The sequence below is a fragment of the Saccoglossus kowalevskii genome, chromosome 9 (assembly GCF_978046115.1).
Source record: "Saccoglossus kowalevskii chromosome 9, keSacKowa6.1, whole genome shotgun sequence".
NCBI lineage: Eukaryota > Metazoa > Hemichordata > Enteropneusta > Harrimaniidae > Saccoglossus > Saccoglossus kowalevskii.
The window spans coordinates 10,011,986-10,034,751 of NC_140649.1; the positions used below are offsets into that span (position 1 = coordinate 10,011,986).

At 36.4% G+C, this 22,766-nt stretch overlaps 1 protein-coding gene across 1 annotated transcript; it reads right to left on the bottom strand.

Annotated features, from left to right (window-relative positions):
• Positions 1 to 14,093: 14,093 nt before the first annotated feature.
• LOC102804516 (uncharacterized) lies at positions 14,094 to 21,622 on the bottom strand. Its single transcript, XM_006816120.3, has 6 exons — positions 21,541 to 21,622; positions 17,544 to 17,812; positions 17,314 to 17,414; positions 16,644 to 16,979; positions 14,790 to 15,413; positions 14,094 to 14,263 (listed from the first exon to the last, which is right to left on the bottom strand). Exons 1-6 carry the CDS (start codon positions 21,620 to 21,622, stop codon positions 14,158 to 14,160), a joined length of 1,518 nt encoding a protein of 505 aa, XP_006816183.1. The 3' UTR covers positions 14,094 to 14,157.
• Positions 21,623 to 22,766: the final 1,144 nt, after the last annotated feature.

A 22,766-nucleotide genomic window follows, 5' to 3' on the forward strand; every position in this document is an offset into this window, starting at 1 on the left:
TTTTTTTTTTCAACTACTGTTTTTCTTTTATTCAACCCCAGACCAATTATTACCTTGTCTGGTGCAACAACCACCTTGCTGTTGGCAATCAATTACTTCATATTACTACCTTAGGTTTAGTTCTTGTCACTTCACAAAAGCTGAACCCTGGAATGAATCATTACATTTACTAGACTCTCGCCATTATTGTGGAGTCTACATCTAAGTAATTGTTTGTCATGAAATCACATGGCAATGTTCACTGTGTAACTAGATACCATCATGAAACTAATGTAATGTAATGAAAATTACATGATAACTTAAACAACATTCTGTGCTGTGTTGTGTTTTGAAAAAATTTACCAGATATTATGTAAAAATTGGCTGTTTTTGAAACAGTTTCTTAGAACACAATGATAAAGTGAAATAGCATTTTTGATAATTAAAAAAAATAGGCTGGTTATTCCTAACCTGACCAAGAGTACATGTATATACATTTAGTACTATAATAAAGCTTCTACCTTGACTATAACAACCATATTATGTATGGGATACGTTCATAAGAACTAGATATTTGTATAATATGCTCTTCAAGATCTGTTAGATTGTGCAGTAACCCAATAATAAAAGGAAGGTTAAAAGCATCACTACTGTAGAGCCTGCCTGGACAGGAGCCCCTGGTTTGACAGTATCAAATTTTCAACAGATTAGGGAGAGTGTAATACCATGGCAAGAAAGAGCTGGGTAACTCTGACTTTGGCACTGCCATGGTGATGAAGACCAGTGGTGGTAATATTTAAACAATCTGGGATAATCAAATTTCCAATTTTGGGGAGACAAATACAACAACCAAATTAGTCATATTGCTTTCAGCATTTTCTGTACCACATTATGTTAGACAGAATATTGCACCTGTGACCACCTCCAGCGGAGGAACTGAACTTCTGAAACTGAGCTCCAGCTCCAGCTCCATTTAAAGTGATTTTGCCATTAGAAATAGTATATAGATATGGGTAAGCCCCCTAACCCTATTATGGATGATCAAGACATTCCTGAGGACAGAGTATGCCGAGGCTTCTAGAAACTTCTGGCGATGCTAAATTGTTGCACCATGTGACAGACCACCAAGTGAAGCATTTGGAAGAAATTTCTCGGCACAGTCTCGACAATCTTAGAGGGACTATTGTTCTCAGGCTTCGTTATTAGGCATTATTCTTTTCTGTTGATATGATTGCTGTGTTACATGCTATGCAGAACGATCTGAGATTTTACTAATGACTATACTGATTGTATACCAGAAAATTCAGGCCTCCTAACACACATTATTTTAGACTAATAGTAGCTCAAATGGGACAGCTATAGTGCAGGGTTTAAAGAGAACACAAGTCAATCTGACTCGAGCTGTAACAGTGAGACATGATACAGTAATTAAATGCAATTTGTAAGCATTGGTGGGCGAGCTTTGGTGGTGTAAATGACATAAAGGATAAACATACTAGAGATGACAGCCCTCTAGAGTGCGATAGTCCGCTTGGCTCCAGTACAGCTTTGAAAAATATTTAAACAAGTAAAATCAACTAGACTAAACTCAAATTAAACTTGCTGCAAAACTGTCATCAAGCCACCAGCTATTTTTTAATGCAATTGTAGAAAGGTTTTTTGTTATTGAATTGACTTAACTATTTGCACGTCATTCTGAAGACATTGTCTGCACTGTCATGCTGGATTTATAAGTATTTCTTGCGTATTGTGTCAGTTGTGATGGCAACACGATACATCATCTTCGAATAGTTTACGCTATAAACACAGTAACACAATTGCATCTTACAGAACCTGTGAATTTTGATTGGATAGTTGTGGAGAATTGCTTTCGAGTGACGTCGATTGTCACGGCTAATTCTATTTCTTGAAGAGAAACCTTACATGTTGACAAATGAGCATCTTTTATGTTGGAACAAAGATACAAGACCTAATATACCAGTACTCTTTTACAATTGCAGACAATATTTTTTTTATTTTTTTTATTTTTTTTATTTTTTTTCTCACAGTGATCCGTATTTTACCTGTGATTTGAGATTCGTGTCCGTAGTCTGACCACTAACAAAATTCAGAAGTAAGTTGTGTACTAATGGAAGGCTTATAGTCTTAAACTCCCGTAGAGACTGGTCTAGTGCTGCTCAACCAATCAGAAACCCATCTAGCGCTGCTTTACCAATCAGAATGCTTAATTGCAATACTTTTATATACACTAAATGTCCTGATTTTGAGTCTGACCTGTTTCTGCAAGTTTACATAAATTGACCTACGACATTTATACCATAATGGCCTTTGACTTGTATTTGCTTTTTATTCTTATAAATTGTCCTGGGACTTTCATGTAGATCATGTAACACCACAAATAGAACACCGTGTGTTACTGTGTTACGAGGAAATAACAAAAGTGGGCTCGTAAATTTGAGCACGCACAATACTATGGGCTCGGTAACATGCGTTGCTCATTGATCTGGAACATATCTGTAATTAACTTTTGGGCTGTATATGATATTTCAACTTAGATAATGATTATTCATTAATTGGTCATTATGCAAATATTGTCTACCTGCAACAATTTCAGTATGCAAATTCTATGAAGAAGAATTCTATAAATATCCATGTACCAGCGTAACGGATTCACGCATTGCGCGATGAAGCACCTCGGGACTTAAAGCATACTCTGTTACGAGTTGTGACTGTGCAGAATTGTTGACAGGAGCTAACAAGTATGGATTATTTTTCATTGAATATACATTGTATAGATAGGGCAGTGGGTTTTAGGTCAGATAAGGTCCTCAAACTCTGACTCTGCCTGTTGGTCAGATTTTTGGCTTTATTCAATGCTAGAAACATAGTGACACTAAAGTGATAGAGGGCGATCCAAGAGTTCTAGCCTGACTCTCCGGTTATTTCCCCCAAATAATTAGCGCATAAACAATAGTGTGACATCATTATCGTAGCTAAATAATAAATATATATATTCTTTCCATCATTATTAGTTTCTTAATGTGCAAAGCTAACGCAAGTTACCAACAGGATTCCTATAAATATGAATATGTCCCTGTAATTTCTACAGTACGTCACCTGAGGTTTTCCTGTTCACAGAAAGTAATGTCAGTATTTACCATACATGGTTACATCACGGTTAGAGCGAAATTGATGTATCGACCTTGGAACGTGCTACCAAGAAGCCAGTATTACGAAACATTTATAAACAAATAGAAACATAACAGCTACAATTATTGTATCAATGATAATAATTTGTCTCGTTTTAGTAGTATCTCGGTATTATGCTTACTTTCAAGTTGACATTGTCAGGAAAGCATTGTCAAAAAGATGGGCTTTACTTAGCGAACTTAAATAGATACTTTATGGTGTCTGGATGTGATATATGTGAGGACCCGTTATAGATTAGAGCGCGGTGGTCGTCGCGCTGCGCGTATTCGAATTTCATGTAAATAAACAATGTATTTTACACGCGCTGTATACGTCGATATGAGTCCCGTATCGAACAGGACGAGGCGCGACGACTGCCGCCCTTTAATATAGTGTTATTTGGTTTACATGCCAGTTAGCACAACTTGATAACACTCAGTGAGTTCGGGTACTTTTTTAAAGTTGCGCTTCAAAATGCAATTATACTGGATATCGCACATTTGTAATAGATCTATGCTTTCTTCAGATGTCTTGTTCAGGTAATTTACAGATACCTATTCTTCATCATGCTTTACTGCACTCACTGTGGACTCAGCGGCATAGGCATTAATGTAAAGAATTCTGTCCATGTGTCGTCGTTGCTGTTCTAATAGTTTTAATCCGATTGTTTCCAAACCGTGACATTATATGCATATGTCTGAAGTCCCACCTAAGTTCGATTCTAGTATATATAAAGTTTTTTTTTTATATATATATATACATGCAATGTGCAAAATATGCAATTGTTAAAATATACAAGGATATGCATATGAGCTGTCTTTAGTGGTGTCAAAATTTTTTTACAGAATAGGTGTTCTGCTAAAGTATTCAAATGGTTTGGGTCATAATGAAATGCAACAGGTTAAATATAGTAGTTTTTAAAATATTTATAATATTTCCATTTTGACGTTGCCATAGTGTTCACATTGCCTGTGATAGCAATAACTGAAAATATGTACAAGTTTTAAAATACAAACATTTTATCCATAAGTATAGAATTTCGCCTAAGTTTGCTTTTGCGTTTTTTCAAGATGTAATTGTAACTTAAAAATAACCATTGGTATAATTACATTAACAAATTTAATCAACATCAGATTTCCCTGGTAGTCACTCGAAGATTTTGCTGTAAATCATTATTTTAATTATTGATTCTTTCCTCTTTGTACAAAGATAATTGTTATTTGTGTCTTTTTGTAATACAGTGTAATATTATTGTATCCAATGTTTTCAAGGGTGGTGTGAATTTGGTATGCTGTAGAGTGAACAAAAAATGTGGTTCTTCGATTTCTTGATACTTAATTATCAATTATCGAATACGTTTTCACAAATCGAGTACAAATTGTAAAAAAAAATGATACTTTACATATTTACGCTATCCATCCTAAATAACAGATCTGGATACTGTCAATTGATTTCTTGATAGATTAAAATAGAAAAGATTCGTTGCTATGATTGAAGTTCAAGTAGAACGAGTAGGTATGTGACTGCATGTAGGAGAAAAACAGACTTATTCATAATTTCGTTGAGTGGCTTATCGGCAATCACCAACGTTGTCCCGCGCTCTTCTATTTTCTTCTTAATAATCGAGTAATGCTTTGTCTACTCTTGATCGTGTTTATTCTATCACCTGCTTGTCTGCTGGCATGCAATCCAGTAAGCACTGGCGATCAAAAAAAACCCAAAAAAACCACACTCTACAATGCCCACGTCACGAAATTCTCAGGTTCACAACATACGATAGCACATGACCAACAGGAACCAAAGTGCGATGGTTTTTGGCTAAATCTGTTTATTGTGTGATATAGTTCATTGTAAACAGTATGACAAAGATGTTAATGGTTGGTTAATACCATGTTTTGCGAGAGACAACCCTATACTAGTCCAGCAGATAAGCTGCCAAATTATGATAAAAACATAACATTTGGTACAGATGTTGAGTTTATTGTGCTTATCAAAATAAGACATGCAATCCAGATATTTGGGTTTAAAAAACAACATTTTGTACCAACAAATTTAAAATGGAGAAAATAGCAATTTATTCTATAAACAATATTGCATATTTTATTTGACAAAACAAATTTTAGTCCAAATTGTGAAACAAGCGATGGTTATTCTTTCAGACACTAGACGTATGAGTAAAGCACAAACTTTACACAATTGTTCTACCCGGGTAGGTGATCATATTCTGATATAGTTATCAGGGGTAAATTCTTCTCTCTGGGGTTCTCCACACGTGTCAGGGGGGAATCTCGTATCGTCTCTATATCGCGTCCCGGGAAAGTCACTTTAACTTTACAGTCAAATAAGACACACACAACGAAATACGTTTCAGCTCTCGTCTTAGTCGGTCAATCAAGCACTCTATAAGACACAGCGCCCTGGGGAAAAATCCCCAAGACTATCGCAAGGCTGACCCAAGACTCTTTTAGACTGCGTCAACACTCGCCCCAAGGCTCTCCAGGACTGCTCTAGACTGCGTCTATCGTGCTGTGCTCCCCAAGACCAACTCAAACTCTCTTTATTCATTTTCAAAACTCTAACCAATTACAAAACAGTAAAAAGACTCTAGGGCGTAACCTTCAACCATAAAGCCAATCACACTAAGTACTGAATACGTCATATCTTTTGATTAATCGTTCACTACATTAATAACTATGAATACCAACTGTCAAAATTAATAGTCAGAATAGCGGCGGTTATCTCGTAATTAGTTCCAAATCACTGAGCCAAGTTCCGTCCAAAACTTCAAATAGGCCTGAACGATGACAGACATAACACAGCAATTCGCTAATAATCAGCTAATTAAGTCAGTCAACAGATACACAAAAACAAATTCATGACACATCCCTTCACCCAAACTGAGATATGCCTCCTGGCACTGCACGTTCACAAATCAAAGATACCGTCAGCCACTCATCGTCATAGGGTTAAATACAATACTAAGAAAAGGTATAAATCAAAAAAGAGTAAAACACACTAATTAATAAACTGATTATAAAGTCTAAATACAATTATGGTTATAAAGTCTCAAATATCAACGGTTATAAATCAAAAAGCAAGGGAAAGGCTACCAATCGACTCGCTTTTCTCAAACGGTCCGCCGAGGGTAACCCTTCGCTGCACTGTCTCCGTTACTAAGGTTACAAACTCTATATCAAAAGGTCAAAAAAACTAAGGCGTGGCGGTGTAACCAAGCGATCAGCCAATCGCTGCAGTCGACAGCATGATCACGTGATTACTAGGGATGCGTCTCTCGGTTAAAGCATTGCAAAGCGGTAACGAATAAACAAGCTATTAATCAAACTCCTGTCACATACGCTTATAAACTTCAACTGAACTTACAAGTCGTTAATCTAAACAAAAGTCATACGGCGTGGAAACGGAATGCAAAGACAAAGCCGCTATCATAACACATTACTCCTCTGGCAAAAAGACGGGGAAAAGCAAAACAATAGAAACTACTATGTTACATATAATCCTGTCAATCATGAAAAAAAAACTTGCGTTATCAAACAATACGTATATAAGCGCACCAAACTCTCATCCCATAAAGACATTGAAAAACGTTACAAAGGTACTAACAACTCAAAAAGCGTCAGAAGTATTCCGGAACAACACGTAAACAACAACAACAACTCTTAAAACGTCGGTATCTCTGTACTCGACAAATCTCAAAACTCTGAAAAACTCATTGGGGCATTACTCTCCCCATCATATTCCGTATTAAAACTCCATAAAACTTCACAAAACTCAAAACACTGTGTTGCAAATACTTGTCCACTGAGGCGCGCTTAAATCGTTATAAAGGACCTCGCACGTCACTAAATATCATTTCAAAACAAAGATCTGGGCGCTTACATACATACAATTCAACATCACAAAAAAACGGTAAAAACAATAGAAAAAAACAGCAATACATTACATTACTGAGCAATAGTGTTGTGATGTGAAAAAGAGTTCAACATCTTGAGTTACACAGTGTCAGTTACAGTGTCCAGCGAGCGGTACTCTAAGCAAATAGCTAAAGTTCTAATCAAAGTCTATAAGCGTCTCCTCTTGTCATCGCGTTAGTCCGGGTCGTTCTTTATAGTCTTCTTGTCTTTAATGTCGTTCAATTCTTAATTATACAGTCCTATCTGGTACTCGTCCTTCATAAGGGGTTCTGAAATCTTCATCTCTTCAGCGTCGTTCATTGGAGCCATACTGTTAACGGTGTTAGTCGTCAAGGGCGGTTTCTGAGTCGTCTCTGCCATGGAGCTGGTTAGTTCGGTTCGCAAGAAAGACACACCTTCGCCATTTCACTTCTCTTCACAGGATGTCAATGTGCGTAAGACGCAATGCCCAGGGTTCTCACACCATGTATCAGGGGTGAAGTTCTTCTTCTCTCTGGGTTCTCCACACTTGTCAGGGGGGAATCTCGTCTCGTCTCTATATCTCGTCCCCTTGAGGTATGGGATCGGGAAAGTCACTTATACTTTACAGTCAAATAAGACACACACAACGAAATACGTTTCAGCTCTTGTCTTAGTCGGTCAATCGAGCACTCTATAAGACACAGCGCCCTGGGGAAAAATCCCCAAGACTATCGCAAGGCTGACCCAAGACTCTTTTAGACTGCGTCAACACTCGCCCCAAGGCTCTCCAGGACTGCTCTAGACTGCGTCTATCGTGCTGTGCTCCCCAAGACCAACTCAAACTCTCTTTATTCATTTTCAAAACTCTAACCAATTACAAAACAGTAAAAAGACTCTAGGGCGTAACCTTCAACCATAAAGCCAATCACACTAAGTACTGAATACGTCATATATTTTGATTAATCGTTCACTACATTAATAACTATGAATACCAACTGTCAAAATTAATAGTCAGAATAGCGGCGGTTATCTCGTAATTAGTTCCAAATCACTGAGCCAAGTTCCGTCCAAAACTTCAAATAGGCCTGAACGATGACAGACATAACACGGCAATTCGCTAATAATCAGCTAATTAAGTCGGTCAACAGATACACAAAAACAAATTCATGACATAGGAACGAATGCGCAGCGCCATCTTGGGATAGATCGCGCCATCTAAGATATCAGTATTTTTTCCAATTATGACAAAAGCTTGCTTATATATAATTTCTTATCCAAATTAGACATGGACCTAATTAATGTTTCTTCTCTTCTCTAATGACTGATATTTAGGTTTAAAAAAACAACATTTTGGATCAAAGATTTGAAAATTGCCAAAACTAGCCAAAATTTAAACCGACTGTAATATATTCATGTATGTTAATCATGCGATTATAGATTTGATTTCCGGTCAGAGAAGTGGGAATATATAAATATAGATATAAAAAAAATGTAAACATTTATATGGAAAAAATACGGTGATGCTACTGCAATATCATTGTCACGAGTAACAAAATGGCGCCAAGACGCATTTACTTTGATGTATGATAAGAAAGGCACATTGTCAGTGAAACTGAATACGCCAGAGGTGAACCTGAACTATATACACATTCTCATTCCTGTTGAGAATTCTCATCACAAAAACAAAGTCTAGTACAGCAAAGACGAGCCTTGGAACTCACAAAGACCCAAGGCACTATTTGGATGTATCTGGCAGTGTGGTCCAATTTGGTATCCAACACCTCCCAGCCCAGTCACCAGGACGTAGCAGTTCTTGAATAGGCGTGAGGGTTTGTCTACGTACATGATCAAGTGTCCCAAGCTTGACTTGGTGGAATATTCTCAATAGATCTTGTACCCTGCTCGGCGAGCTTCATTGACTGTGCGATGTGCCACTATATGCATCGAAACAACGAATCGTTTTTTTTTCTTCCGGAAAAGGCAGAGACTGTGTCACATCCAGTGAAGCCATGAAAGATTGACAGTTCTGATCATAATTTTGTAGTAACCATTTCTGACACCACGTGCTGCATGGAGTAGTTTTAACATATTTGTTAAATCTTTGGCCAAAAATATGTTTGGCTATTTTTAGCTAAAATATGTAATTTATCTTAAATCCTTACGTCTCTGTATTATCCTGATTGACATATACGCTATATTTCATGCATATATTTTTCAATGGTTAATTGCTTGTTTTTCAATTTTTGATCCAAAATATTTTTTTTCACCCAAATATTATAGCAGATATTCGTAGTGGGTCCATCTCCTGAGCACACTAAACCCCACATATGTACCAAGTTTCATGCTTTTGTCATAATTTGAACATTTCTTCAACTTATCCGCTGGACTATACCTTGTACATAGCACACAGGGGACGAAACCTGTGTATGTGGAACTCCTAAGCGACGATATCAACGTCCGCTAAAACGCAAAGACGCTATCGCCGTCTGGCGCGTGCGCAGGTGACGACTGCCCGCTTTAATAAGGCCTGTGGGCAACAATCCATTCGCCAAATTCAGCAAGTTCTAATATAGCAATTACCTGTGATTGAGAATTAACATCTACATACACATAAGTGATCTTATCCACAACACGTATGAACCAATATCATATCTACTAGTATTGTGATATTCGTTGTTGTTTTCAAGTTAGCTAGATATTTCGTAAAATAACCATTCCTCATTAGCAGATGAAATATACAATTAATTACCAAATATCATCTGCATCGTATGTATCTGTCCCAGCAGCTGGTGTCTAATTATTATCAGATCTCGTGTGTATGGTTTGTAGAAATGCCATAGTTGACACGTAAAGCAGCCCATCACCAAAGTAACCATGTGTCACGTGTAAAAGGACTACACACATAGAGACCAAGAGAGTCACTAGTGTCAGTTACCGTTTTGAACAGTGATTTATTTAATTCTATATTTGATTAAAATAGTAGCAGCATGTGGGTCATTATACTGAGAACTGCCCACTTAAAAGAAAGACAATGGACGGAATTGGTTCATGTTTTCTTGTGTCAGCGCGCCACACGTGTGCACATTTTACATGCGAGCTGTCTCCGATCATAATTTCTTTTATTCACGTTCACAGTGACCGCGTAACACAAAGAATACCCATCACCAAATAATACGTGATCATGAGTATGGGACGCAGATTATGACCGACATATATTCTTGGCGTAACAAATACCCGAATAATTAAAAGGCGGTAGCTGGGGGGGGGGGGTCAAGGGGGGCAGCCCCCCTGAGTAAGGGATCTTTTTTTTAAAACTTAAAATAGAAAAGTTTCGAGCAACCACGTATTTAGTTTGTTCACGATTTGAAATAATGAAATAAAACATGGTAAGCCAGTTTCGTGTACTTTGTTTATATTTATTGTTGAGCGATTTGACGCGTACAGGTAGGACGCATGCACCCAGCACAGCGGGTCAAACGTTACCTTCAAGTATTTCTGATTGACACGTCAGCCATGTCAGCTCCGAAGAAACGTTGCAACTGTCAATGTTGATTTTTTATAGTAAAAGCAGTAAGGAATCGAGGTAAGGAATACCAGTATGATTGATGTATGATGTCGCCCTGACAGTATGTGTGGCAGTAAATTCAAATAAACGAACAATCGACCACACTCGCCACAATCTGATGATATAAATCATTTAAATTACGGTTTTTCTTTTCGGAATATGTGGTGGCCCTGAAAGGACCTTTTTGTTTGGTTGCTATCAAGCCACTATTCAAGCTCGATCACTTCATTATGATCTTCTTGGTGGTCGAGATTCCACAGGGTCTGCAATGTGGATAACAAAGTTCAGTGATACACACATTGAGCAAAGGCCCAATGATGCTGCTTCATCTCTTGCTGTTTGTGATGTCAACTATTTCCCAGCCATCCACAGAATTCTCATAATATTCTTTACAACACCTGTCGGAAGCGTGTCATGTGAACGTTCTTTTTCTGCACTTCGGCGGGTGAAGTTATGGACACGATCTAGCATGGCTCAAGACAGACTCAGTGCTCTTGCAATGTTACTAGTACACCGAGGCACAGACATCATTCCTTCCCTATAAGTGATTTATTCGAGGAAAGCTAACTGGAGATAAATTAATATGCTATCGCCAAAGTTGTTAAGTTTTAACATAAACTGTATTGTACAACTATCAATTGTATTAATCAGTCCTGTACATTAATGTTGCTTATATATGAATATAGAACAAAAGTGTTTCAGGTATTAAAGTTCATAGTGTAATATCCCGTGTTTTGTATATATTCATAAAATATATCAAGATTATTTTATTGTTAAAAATAGATAGATATACCCCTATAACCATTAACTTATGGCGCAACTGCACACCTCTACGCCTTTATACGTCATATAAACAAAGATGGGGACGAGTACAAACTGAGACGTTACCAATCTTTAATTAGGTATTTCTTAGATGATTGTAAGGTCGTGCCCAGGCCAAACCTCATACTTGTGATTTCCATTAGAATAGCGCATTGTATTGTGGGAAAATCAATGTTTATCAACACAAATGTCGCACATGCGCAGCGCGACGACCACCGCTCTATAACCAGGCCGAAACGTAAGCTGTTGACAATGAAAATTGGGATTATCAGACTGATTCCAGTTTGTAACGCTTCTTAATTCATTACATCGATGCAATCAATAATCGTTATTGAATAGTTTTCGTGAGATACCGACGTTGAGGACGTTGTTGTGTGCTCACCAGTACATGCGATTGTCTCTCTGTCAATATTTGCCCAATCTAGTATTGCAGATTATTGGAGAACAATTAGTGTATATATAATAAACATTATATTCATCTTGAAATTTCAGTTTAACCCAGTAAAATATGCCTCCTAAACAACCACTGTGAACTCCCCTAATTACTTTGCAATCGGTGTGCAATCTATGTATGGGTGTAACTCGCATTGACGTCAGTACGGTGTGTTTACGATATACTGATAGCAGCTGTATCACTTAATAGAATTACACCCAGTCTAGGGTGAAGTTTTTGCATTTATATTTACTAGGCGCATTCCAATCATGACAAGGACAGTATTGGATGATGTCGAGTGCGTGGCATCGTCCGGATCGTATGGTTTCGTAAACATACCCCTTTCTTACAAACTGACAAGGCGAGGGCCAATTACAAGTAAACCAACCTTGGCCGGAGAAGATGAGTGTGTGGCTGAATCACAAATATCGTATTCGTATACTGATTTGAAGTTTTGCTTGTTGTTTGACCAATGTCTGAAATGAGAGACCGATTTACAGCCCATAGGAGAAAATTAAAATAGTTGCATTTTATTTAAATATGCAAATTAGCTTTGACCTTTGAATATTTAACATTATTCGAATATTACTGAAATGCACTTGTGTGCATATATATATATATATATATATATATATACATATGTATATATAAAATTTACAATCAAAAGCGCTGTAAATAGTGAAATATGTGAACGTAGTATTTACTGTCAATCAATCTGAATGCAGTTGTAAGTTGTCATTTTCATTATAGCCCCGGACCATGTGTAATAATAGATGCCTACACAATTCGTTAATTAGTAAGTACACATTAAAAATTCTGTAATAATAAATGAAACTCAATTAAAACAAAACTTCAATGAATAAGAAACACAACTCTGAAAAGGTAATGTACTCAGACATGAACTAAACATTACCCCTCTGTAATATAATTTACTGTTTACATTGTGTATACACTTATATCAGTGCGCGTGTTAATAATTAACCTTGTGTCATGCGATTAAAATTATTTGTTGTAAGTCAAAAAATAAACATAGTACAATGCAAACAAATTCGTTGATAACATCGATTTGAGGTTACCATGACATTAAATGCGATTTAAAAAAACATAGCTATAGATATTTAAAAAAATGAAAGTATGAACTAACAACAAAAATAGTATAAATTTTACAAAATAAACTCTACCATAAAGTTTATTCATTCATACATATTTATATTAATCATGACCTTTTTGGTAAAATTTTATTCTAAATAAAATAAACCCGAAATTTAGTCAAAAGTACAATTGCCTCGATACATACTGATCAATAAAAATATTGTATTATATTCATTGCTACGTTATAGAACACTTACATTTAGATTGAGATTGGGTTTTTGTCCCAAGTGGAGTTCCATTTTATCACGGCATCGCGTCCACTGCTTCCTGACCTATGTACAAACGGTATTCGTAGCAGTGAACGCTATTGCTGGAAACAAACTTGAACACTACTTGAGGAGACAGAAACCAAGTCTCGTGACTCTCGAGATCTCGGTGGACATTTGTTATATTCACAGTACACACATTCTCATTACTAGTGACATAATGAAACAATGTACTGGGTAAACCACAATCACACAGTTCATTTAGTGATGAGAACGCATTTACAAAAAAAAATGTCATTTGATAAGTATATGTGAAATAATATATACCACATAAAACGCTCGTATTCGCCCACAGGCTCGACCCTAACCAATCTGATTAAAATCTGATGTAGTGTACGGGCTTTAATTATTTTGGCTATTAACTTATTTTAATTTTATTTTTTATTACTTTTGTTATTAATGCCCTTTTATTTTATTTTATTTTATTTTATTTTATTTTATTTTATTTTATTTTATTTTATTTTATTTTATTTTATTTTATTTTATTTTATTTTATTTTATTTTATTTTATTTTATTTTATTTTATTTTATTTTATTTTGTTTTATTATTTTACTTTGATTTTGATTTTGTGATTTTTTTAATTCCGCCCTACCTTACATCAGATGTAGGTAGGGCAGAATTAAAAAAAAAATCACAAAATCAAAATCAAAGTAAAATAATAAAATAAAAGGGCATTAATAACAAAAGTAATAAAAAAATAAATTTAAAATAAGTTTATAGCCACAATAATTAAAGCCCGTACACTACATCAGATTTTAATCAGATTGGACCCTAACCGCCTCTCGCCACCTTAAATACAATACAAACATATTTAAAATCAACTGAGCTAATCTACATAATACTTGTTATTAAAGTTCCTATAGTGCTGTTACCAGTGACCCATCTTGTAAACCAGTGCCAGTCTCATGATTAATTACTTCGTATGCGGGATTATCGTAAGCGGCTGCTGGAACAGGAGAATCGCTGTAAAATAAACAAGATCAATTAGTCCATAATCCCGCTCTTTGAATATTTTATAAAATGATTAATTTTCACAGGGTTTAAATTTCCTGATTTAGCATTTCAGGCATATTCAGTAGGTTTTAAAATCACTGTTTTATTATTTAGATAATTTGTTCTATGCTCAATTTTTCATATTCCCTAGGTTTTAATTTAGCACATTTTCCAGTGAATAATTAACCCTTTTACAGTACCTGGCATTTAAAGATTATTTTGTAATATGTTGCATTTTTTCAAAATGACATTTTTCCATGTAATTGTTATTATATCCAAATTAGAGACAAAAAACAAAATGCTTTGATTAGTATGGCAGTGAAAATATGGAAGAAAATCTCTTAGGGTTGAACTCCCTCTATCTGTCGAGTTGAGATATGTTCCTCCGCCCACACGTATCCTAACTTGTAACATGGAGGTAGAAAAGAGAATGACCGAACAATGGATAGTCATCTTATACGAGTTAATCAAATGTAATATGATACAGTTAACTTACTTGTTATCAATAAGTTTGTCAAATTCTTGCAGCGCCTCCATTTCCGGTGGTGGTGGTAGTGTGTCGTCCAGTGGCGGTTCAGTCGCTGGAGGAGGGGGTGGTGGCGGTGGATCTGTAACAGTTTTTGTTGCTGTTACAGTAACTGATGCTGACGGATCTTTGCCCGGTGCGTCTTTTGTTGCTGTCACGCTTACTGTTACAGCAGCTTGGGGTTCTGGCTCTTTTTGTACTTTTGACGGCCCGGGATCAATGATTTTCTCATATTCTGGTGGTACCATATTATTGTCGTCATCACTTGATGACCCTGATTGAATACTAGCTCTTGCCGAGCTTGGACTGTGATCTTTAGTCTCGTCAACGTGCGTTACTAATGGGGCTTTTTTCATTTCGTTTACAATGTCAGCTGTTCGCACCTGTGTACCCACGTCATCTTCTTTCATGGCTCTTAATATATCGGCGGATCGTACTTGCGTTCCAATTTCATCTTCTTGCATGGCTCTTAAAATCCAAGCCTGGTAGACTAAGGTACTTTCATCTTTCTTTTGCTTACCATGACCTGGTACAGGTGAAGCGCCTGTTCCATTCAAAACCAAGTCAAACTCTTCTTTTGGCATGTTGGCCAATCTGAAACAGTATATATTACGTAAGATATTCATACAATACATCGTCTAAAGACGTGAGTTGACAAACTTCACACGTATTGACTGCGATATATGTCTGTCAATCCAATAGAGCGTTCATGCAAAGCTCTTTAGCACTGGCTAAGAAATGCTAGGTACAGATCTAGCCTGTTTTTAAGAGCTGGTTCAGATCTTTCGCAGGACCAACGAAGTGTGCGTGAACGCTCAACTCGGGCTAAGCGCCCAAAACGCTATTGTATTCAGTTCATTTGGAAGATTTACTATTGAATTCATAACTATTCTTGTCGGTATGCTATTTCTGACATGACAACCACTGCGAGAACATCTAGGAATATTGTTCTCGAAAAGAAAATGTCGATGAGAATCTGCGCTACTTCCTGTTATTCTGCAATCTGCACTTTCTGAATTTGCTTTGATATTGTTTTGTAATTGTCAGTAGAACTAACATACATACATTCACAGTTAACGTACTAAGTTTTCATAATACTAGTAGTTTAAATGACTGAGGTTTTGTGTATATTCTTAATAAGTTTGGGCGTTCCTTAGCTCGTACTTCGTGTAGCGTGAACACTAATCTACCGGTATGTGAAATACACTATAACATATACACACTGAAAAAAACTTGTCAACGAAAATGCCGCTTTTTGATTAGTCTGACTGTTACGTGTTGGGTAGCCATATAGGCAGAATCTTTTAAGATGCTTCGTATTGACTCCAGTTGTGAAGTTGCATGCGTGGCATCTTAGGATTCGGACACCTATGAATTAGATTGTGATGTTTAGCACAATTTCAAATGTTGACTTTTCTTGAATGCATTGCCTCGGGCATCAGAATCAATAACCGGTACATGTATTTACGCAGTAACAGAAAATAGTTTGGTTATAATCGGTTCCATAAATATAGATTTAAAGAGAATTACCTCACACTGTTGGGACCATGAACAGGTAATAATTATTTTCCAAACAATTGAATCTTAGAGGAAAAGAACATTTTCGTGACAACACTAGGGAATTAGATTAGGAATTGCAGAACAAATAATTCTCATAGATGTCCATTCTACTTATTGAACGAAGTAGATGTTGCGTAGTAGAACATGAACTTATAAGGCGATTCAGCTTTGGTTATAATGCTATTCTAAAATAAATGCTACTTTCGGATATAAATCTAAGCAGAAGGTGTCCATAAAAGCAGTGATGTATTTTTACAAACTCACCTTTTTTGTCTGCGATTCCTTACTACCAGAATAATGATCAACACGATGACGCATAGAATTAGGAAACATATTAAGGCAATCACCCACGGTTCCAATCCAGAACTATCTTCCTCTTCTTCCACTTCTTTTGGTGGTACTATTCCATAACCAAGATCTGCTTCTATTTCCTCCTCGTATGTCCGCAGCATCGCTTCGAGTGATTCACTCGTCATCAAGACTTCATGAGAAGCTGAGGGTTTAGTGATGTAGAATCCAACTACAATATTGCCGTCATCAACACAATCGTAGTCAGTATCCGAACAGTCACTCGTTTCATACACAACAACGTCGTTTGCACTTTGATGAATGATAAGAAAGCAATTATTTGACATTATTTGATATTATCAATATTGTTCAATGAAATATGGCAACATTCGTCACATTCATAGATTTCTGTAATTAGTTTGACTAACATTCACTATGTCTGAATTTTCTTTTTATGTTTCTCTTTTGTGGACTAAAATATTGAAACACCCACTGTGGTACAAATGCATGGCATCTCAACCATTCAGACACTGGGGTGACAACTGCAGTGATTATTAAAAAGCGGCAAGCCAATAATGTGAAAACTCTGATGCAGTGGCGTATGCATATTTCATTACTAATCATCATCCGATTGTGTAATACTTACTGAACCATAAGTGGATCCGCTGTCTCACAGTTATCAGGATCTTCAGTGCACCATATATTGGCATATTCAGCCATTACTTTTCGAAATTCATCTTCATCAAACTATAAACAATTGGAATACCACGTGATGAAGGCGAGATTTGAGGAGTATTGCAAAATGGCGTGCTGATTGCAAATTATATGGTCATTATGTCAATAAATTGTAAATAAATACTATAATTTAAGACTTACAATCTCCGTGGCAGTCGTAGATAGCACTGCCTCTAATTCGACTTCAACGCCACCTTCTGCAATCAGATCTTCGGATGGTTCCCTGTACATTAATGTTGTAGCCATTTGTGTGGTAGTTTTTAACGACGTTGTTGGTTGTTTTGTTGTTGTTATTGTTGTTGTTGTTGTTGTTGGTTGTAATGTTGTTGTTACTTCTGCTGTGGTTGTTGTTGTTGGATTTTCTGTTGAACGTGCATCAGTGACATCTCCTGTCGTACTTGTATATTCCACTAATTAGAAAAAGATACATTTGTTATAAAATACATTACGTAACAAGCTAACTTACAGAATGTATCATACGTGCACAATATAAGCTCCCTTTTTCATAACGTGTATCACTGATTGAAAAACAAAGCCGACATTTGAAAGCAGATCGCATTAAAATAACACAATATTATATAAATTACGTCATGGTGGGAAAATATTGGGTCAATGTCATTTGGCACATAAAACAAATAACTTTCGAAAACATCAACATTAAATGAATGATGACAAATGTTTTTAATGTGTTACTCTTGTTACTATAACAACGAAGCACTATTAACCACAATGGCATGTAAAATGGAGTAGGGTGATAACCAGGGAAAATATTTTACATTATTCGGCTATCAACGAACTTTAGTCGAATATCATTTACCCATTTACATGTACAACAATGGACAATGTCACATTGCAGTTGATGTATGCAAGTGGAATAGCTCAGCGAATCACATTGCCATTCACTCATGACAGTTAAGATTATATACAAAGTTCACATCTGGTATTGTATGAGTATGTACGTAATTAGATCGTACTACTATTTGTAGGAACATATCTGAAACTGTATAGTACTCTTGGGGGTCACATTAATTCCAAAGGTTCAATATTCGCAATAAATAAATATAAGAAATTTATGTGACAGATAACACGTAAATGTATGTTTTTGTTATCATGAATAACATAAATAATGAATGTTAAAACCGACTGCTTAAATGGTACTTTTCGATATGTGCTAATATTTGAATGCGATATCTGGACAACAAGTTTGACATATTCGCTAACTAAGCCTTGTTCATTGGTGGTGTGTTTTTCAGTTCGTTTATTTTGAATTTTCGTGAATTTCTTCACATATAAAATTCATTATTATCACTATGTTGTATTCCAAAAGAGGACAAAAACTCAATGGATCTCCATTGTTTAGGGCTCATTATTAACCCTGGATAGGCAATAATGAAATATTTGTGCAACAACTTGTGCAATCATAGTTCTACTGACGAAATGTCCACAAGGGATCGAGGTTTTAGTTTAGTTTAGCTTTCAGGTGCGGCGTGTAATCAATTGAGGATGTATAAATCATGTGACTTGGTATGTCACGTGATTGACATTGCCTAGATAAACATCTGTGAAATGTATCCATTATAAGTAGTCAATTATAATATTTATATTATCAGTGAATCATATGCTATGACTTCTGGGCGTTGTGTTGACCTTCCAACGCGGTTGTTTGATAAAATAAACACAAAAAGTTCTTTGTTACGTGGTGCTGCCCAGTTACACCCCACTCACCTCCCGCAGGTGAAGGTCATGCAGATTGGTATTTACAGTGTGGACAATGATTAATTGTAATTTGTTAAATAGATTGATTTATTTCAAATAGTTGGCAATTCATGGCGATAAACTAAAATATCATATAGTGACCTATCTACGAAACCTGGTTGGATATTCCTTACGTTGTTCCGCATCGTAAAATCAATGTACCATTGTCTGACAATGAACTTTGCACTACTCCTACTGGTTGCTATCCCCACTAATTGAACATACATTGACATATGACGAACTTTCGTCATCTGTCGTGATGTGAATATTGTGATAATGTGAATTATGTTTGTTGATTTTAAAACTCTCAGGGTAGTAAATATTTACAGATGTCTGTGTAGTGGATTAGGTCTTTAATTCCACACCGCAGGTACAATCGGCGGATATATTCATTAAAAAAAGCTAATCCAACATGGTTCTTGAGAGGAGGGGAATATTTTAAATGTGTAAGGACAGGGCACACTTGTTGCAAATCAGATGAGGCATTAAATGACATTAACATAATTATGAAAAAATGTAAAAAACAATAAACAAAAAAATAGTGTTTAAGTTTAGAAACCCCCGCATACGTGTTGTTCAATTGCCAAACAACGTTTTCATAATACCAAAAACGAACCTAGACTGCAAAGAGTTGTATACTTTGTAGAAGTGACATTCGAACTGTCTGAGAAGTGGGAGGGCCATATACTTGAGGAATAGGTTTAGGATTCAATCGAAGTATATATACTAGGTCGACTTTGGTACGTCGAAAAAAAAACTATCAACAAACAAACAAACTGCTCTCTGATTGGTCTGACTGACTGATTGGTCTGCGCCATTTTACTGAAGGTCGCATTGTATTATAAAACACGGACAGTTACTCTTCGATCACAGTTGAACTTCTATGAACGCAAGTCTTCGATTTGTTTCATAATTATATTGCGGTTTATTCGTGCTAACATTCTTATGTATTTATTTTCATGTAAGGGTCAAAGCGTTGATAATGCATGGGTGACAATAGTGTTATATTTTCAGGCAGACTGTCAGGCAGTTAAAGTGTGGCATGTTTGAGGTGGGTTCCACGCAAACTAACGAATGTGGCTGTGTAAATGTGTGCGAAAAGTCTGCGAGTAAATCTTCGTGCAAACAAAGTTTCTCAACTGTGAGGCAAATTACAGTTTCTGGTTTTAGCCTTTTTTACCCGGCAGAAATAATGGTCGATTCCTAATTACGTAAATGTGTGTGCCCGTGTAAGTGTAAACGAATCTATATTTACTGTGATAGACTTTCTAATCAATTTCTGAAATGAACACCTGTTGAGTTGGAAATAAACATGGCAGCCTTTGGGCTGTCCTGGAATGTGTGTACTTATATGCCACGCATAGCTCATTAACTTACAACAAAAACGTTAAACAAACTCACAAGTACTGAAAATAGTTTCACGAACATAAGTATATTTTTGATTGAATTCGGACTATGTTAAACAACAGATTCGTTTACACACAACGCCCCTCAGTTGTGTGTCTGTTATACATATCTATACTGCACGAAATGTATCACAAAAAAGACATGTACCTAAACTGAGACATTTAGTGTAATCTACAGGTCTATAAAACGATAAATATTTTGTTATCAGGCGTTACCCGCGTAAAAAAACGGAGATTTTTTTTTTCATGAACAGCATATTTGCTGTTATTGCAAATAAAATCATTGTTTTATTCATTACTTCCGTGTAGTGCTTAGTAGTTCAGGATTCTTGCATTCACTTCTTGGTATCAGCGTATCCTGAAACTTTTTCAAACTCAGGGACGAATTCCAGCACGACCGGGTAACATAAGTAGATAAGCGTTGACGGTTTATTTTATGATGGACGCGCACCCCCTTGTTACCAGTAAACGCCTGTCTACCTGCTTTCAAATAATTAATTCGAGATGTTGAGACAATAATTGTTTGGGATTTCCTTTTTCATAAATTTACATGTGTAATATGTGTTGATCTAATAACTTCTAACTACTACGCATTTCCCATAAAAATGGCCGTCGTTTACTTATTATCAATGATTAACTAACCCAGTATAAGCGCATGATTTTTATATAGCGTGTTTTACTCGTGTATGTTACGCGATCAATTTCATATCTTGGTATAAAACACTGCTTTGTACGTACAGCAGTGTGTTTAGAACCCTGAATAAACAACATAATCCTTGTATTTGTTGACTACGATGTGTATTAGTTCTACCTCCCCGTCTCCTTAAAACTCCCACACCCGTGCGTGCACCGACAATGGGAACCTTGTCCGGCAGTGACCTGTACAGGTTAAACCAATTTCGGAATTGGTACGCGTTTCAATTAAACCTGTGTAGACACAAGAGTAGTTTATACTATATTGAAATAATATATTTCACCTGTGGATGTCGCTGTTTGTCCCTGGCAGCGGAGTAATCCTGCGGTCAGAAGGACTACCGTTAACAGTAGTCGCCAAATCATCGTGTTCTTGCAAATTATCGCCAGTTAACTCGTACAAACTTGAGTCAGTTGCTCCTGGTATTCACTTGTTGGTGGGTACAGAACCCTCGTTCGTTTCACACCCGATGTATGGCTTTAACTGGCTGTTTGACTGGATGTAATACGGTACGGCGTTGTACGGTCCATCGGTGTGTGGCAAGGGCGGGGCTCACAATCTGGGTGGCAACCTGACTTTAGATTATAACTTAAGATTACACATTATCGAAAATTGATTTCTGACAAGCCGAGGCATCGACTATTTTTACGAGGGGAGGAATCGTACATACATCCATCGACATCGTGTTTTTTAGGAATTCAGTGGACGTGCGTGTTGTTTTACGCATTTCACCAAATTCAATTATTACCGTGCACACGAACAGTGTGTTGGAGCCGACGTGTACCGACTCAAATGTAGCCCGGTCCCTTCAAATTGAAATGAGCATACCTATTTTTCATTGATTCACATACAGTCAGTGTCCGCCACGGATGGCGCAGACTGTTAGCGGGAACATTCCATTATGTGTATAAGGGGGTTTTGTTTTAGTCGCGATCAGACGTAAGAGGTCGGCTTTAGATATTGTTTTCATGAATTCGTGTTTCTATAGATACAAACAACACAGCTGCTGAAATTAAAATTAGTTTTTACTTAGTTAAGTTTAGTTTACTATGGTTGCAATATCTTGACAGGTCAGTTTAACGATACTCACTTATCTCTACTCTATACAGAGCGCCGCATCCATTGACCTTTGGTGAACATATATTATGATTTTCAAACTATTTAAAAATATTTAACTATATAAGTGGTCAATTATATTGAGTTGTGGAGCGGAGGGTCGACGCTCACGGCATGTTAATGTAAAAAACAAACAAAAACAAAAACAAACAAAAACATTGTCAATGACTTAATCTGTTTATTGGTGTTACAATCAATTAAGTGATTATGATCTAATTAATATGCTTTATACCAAAAAAAAACAAAAAAAACACACATACCCAAGCATTGCAATTACAAATGAAAATGATATAAATCAAACCTAAATTAAATTAAATACATTGGAAAGTGTCGCAAGCCGATTTCCATGGTTTTAATATAGTGATCACTAACTAATACACTCGTTCTGGTTTC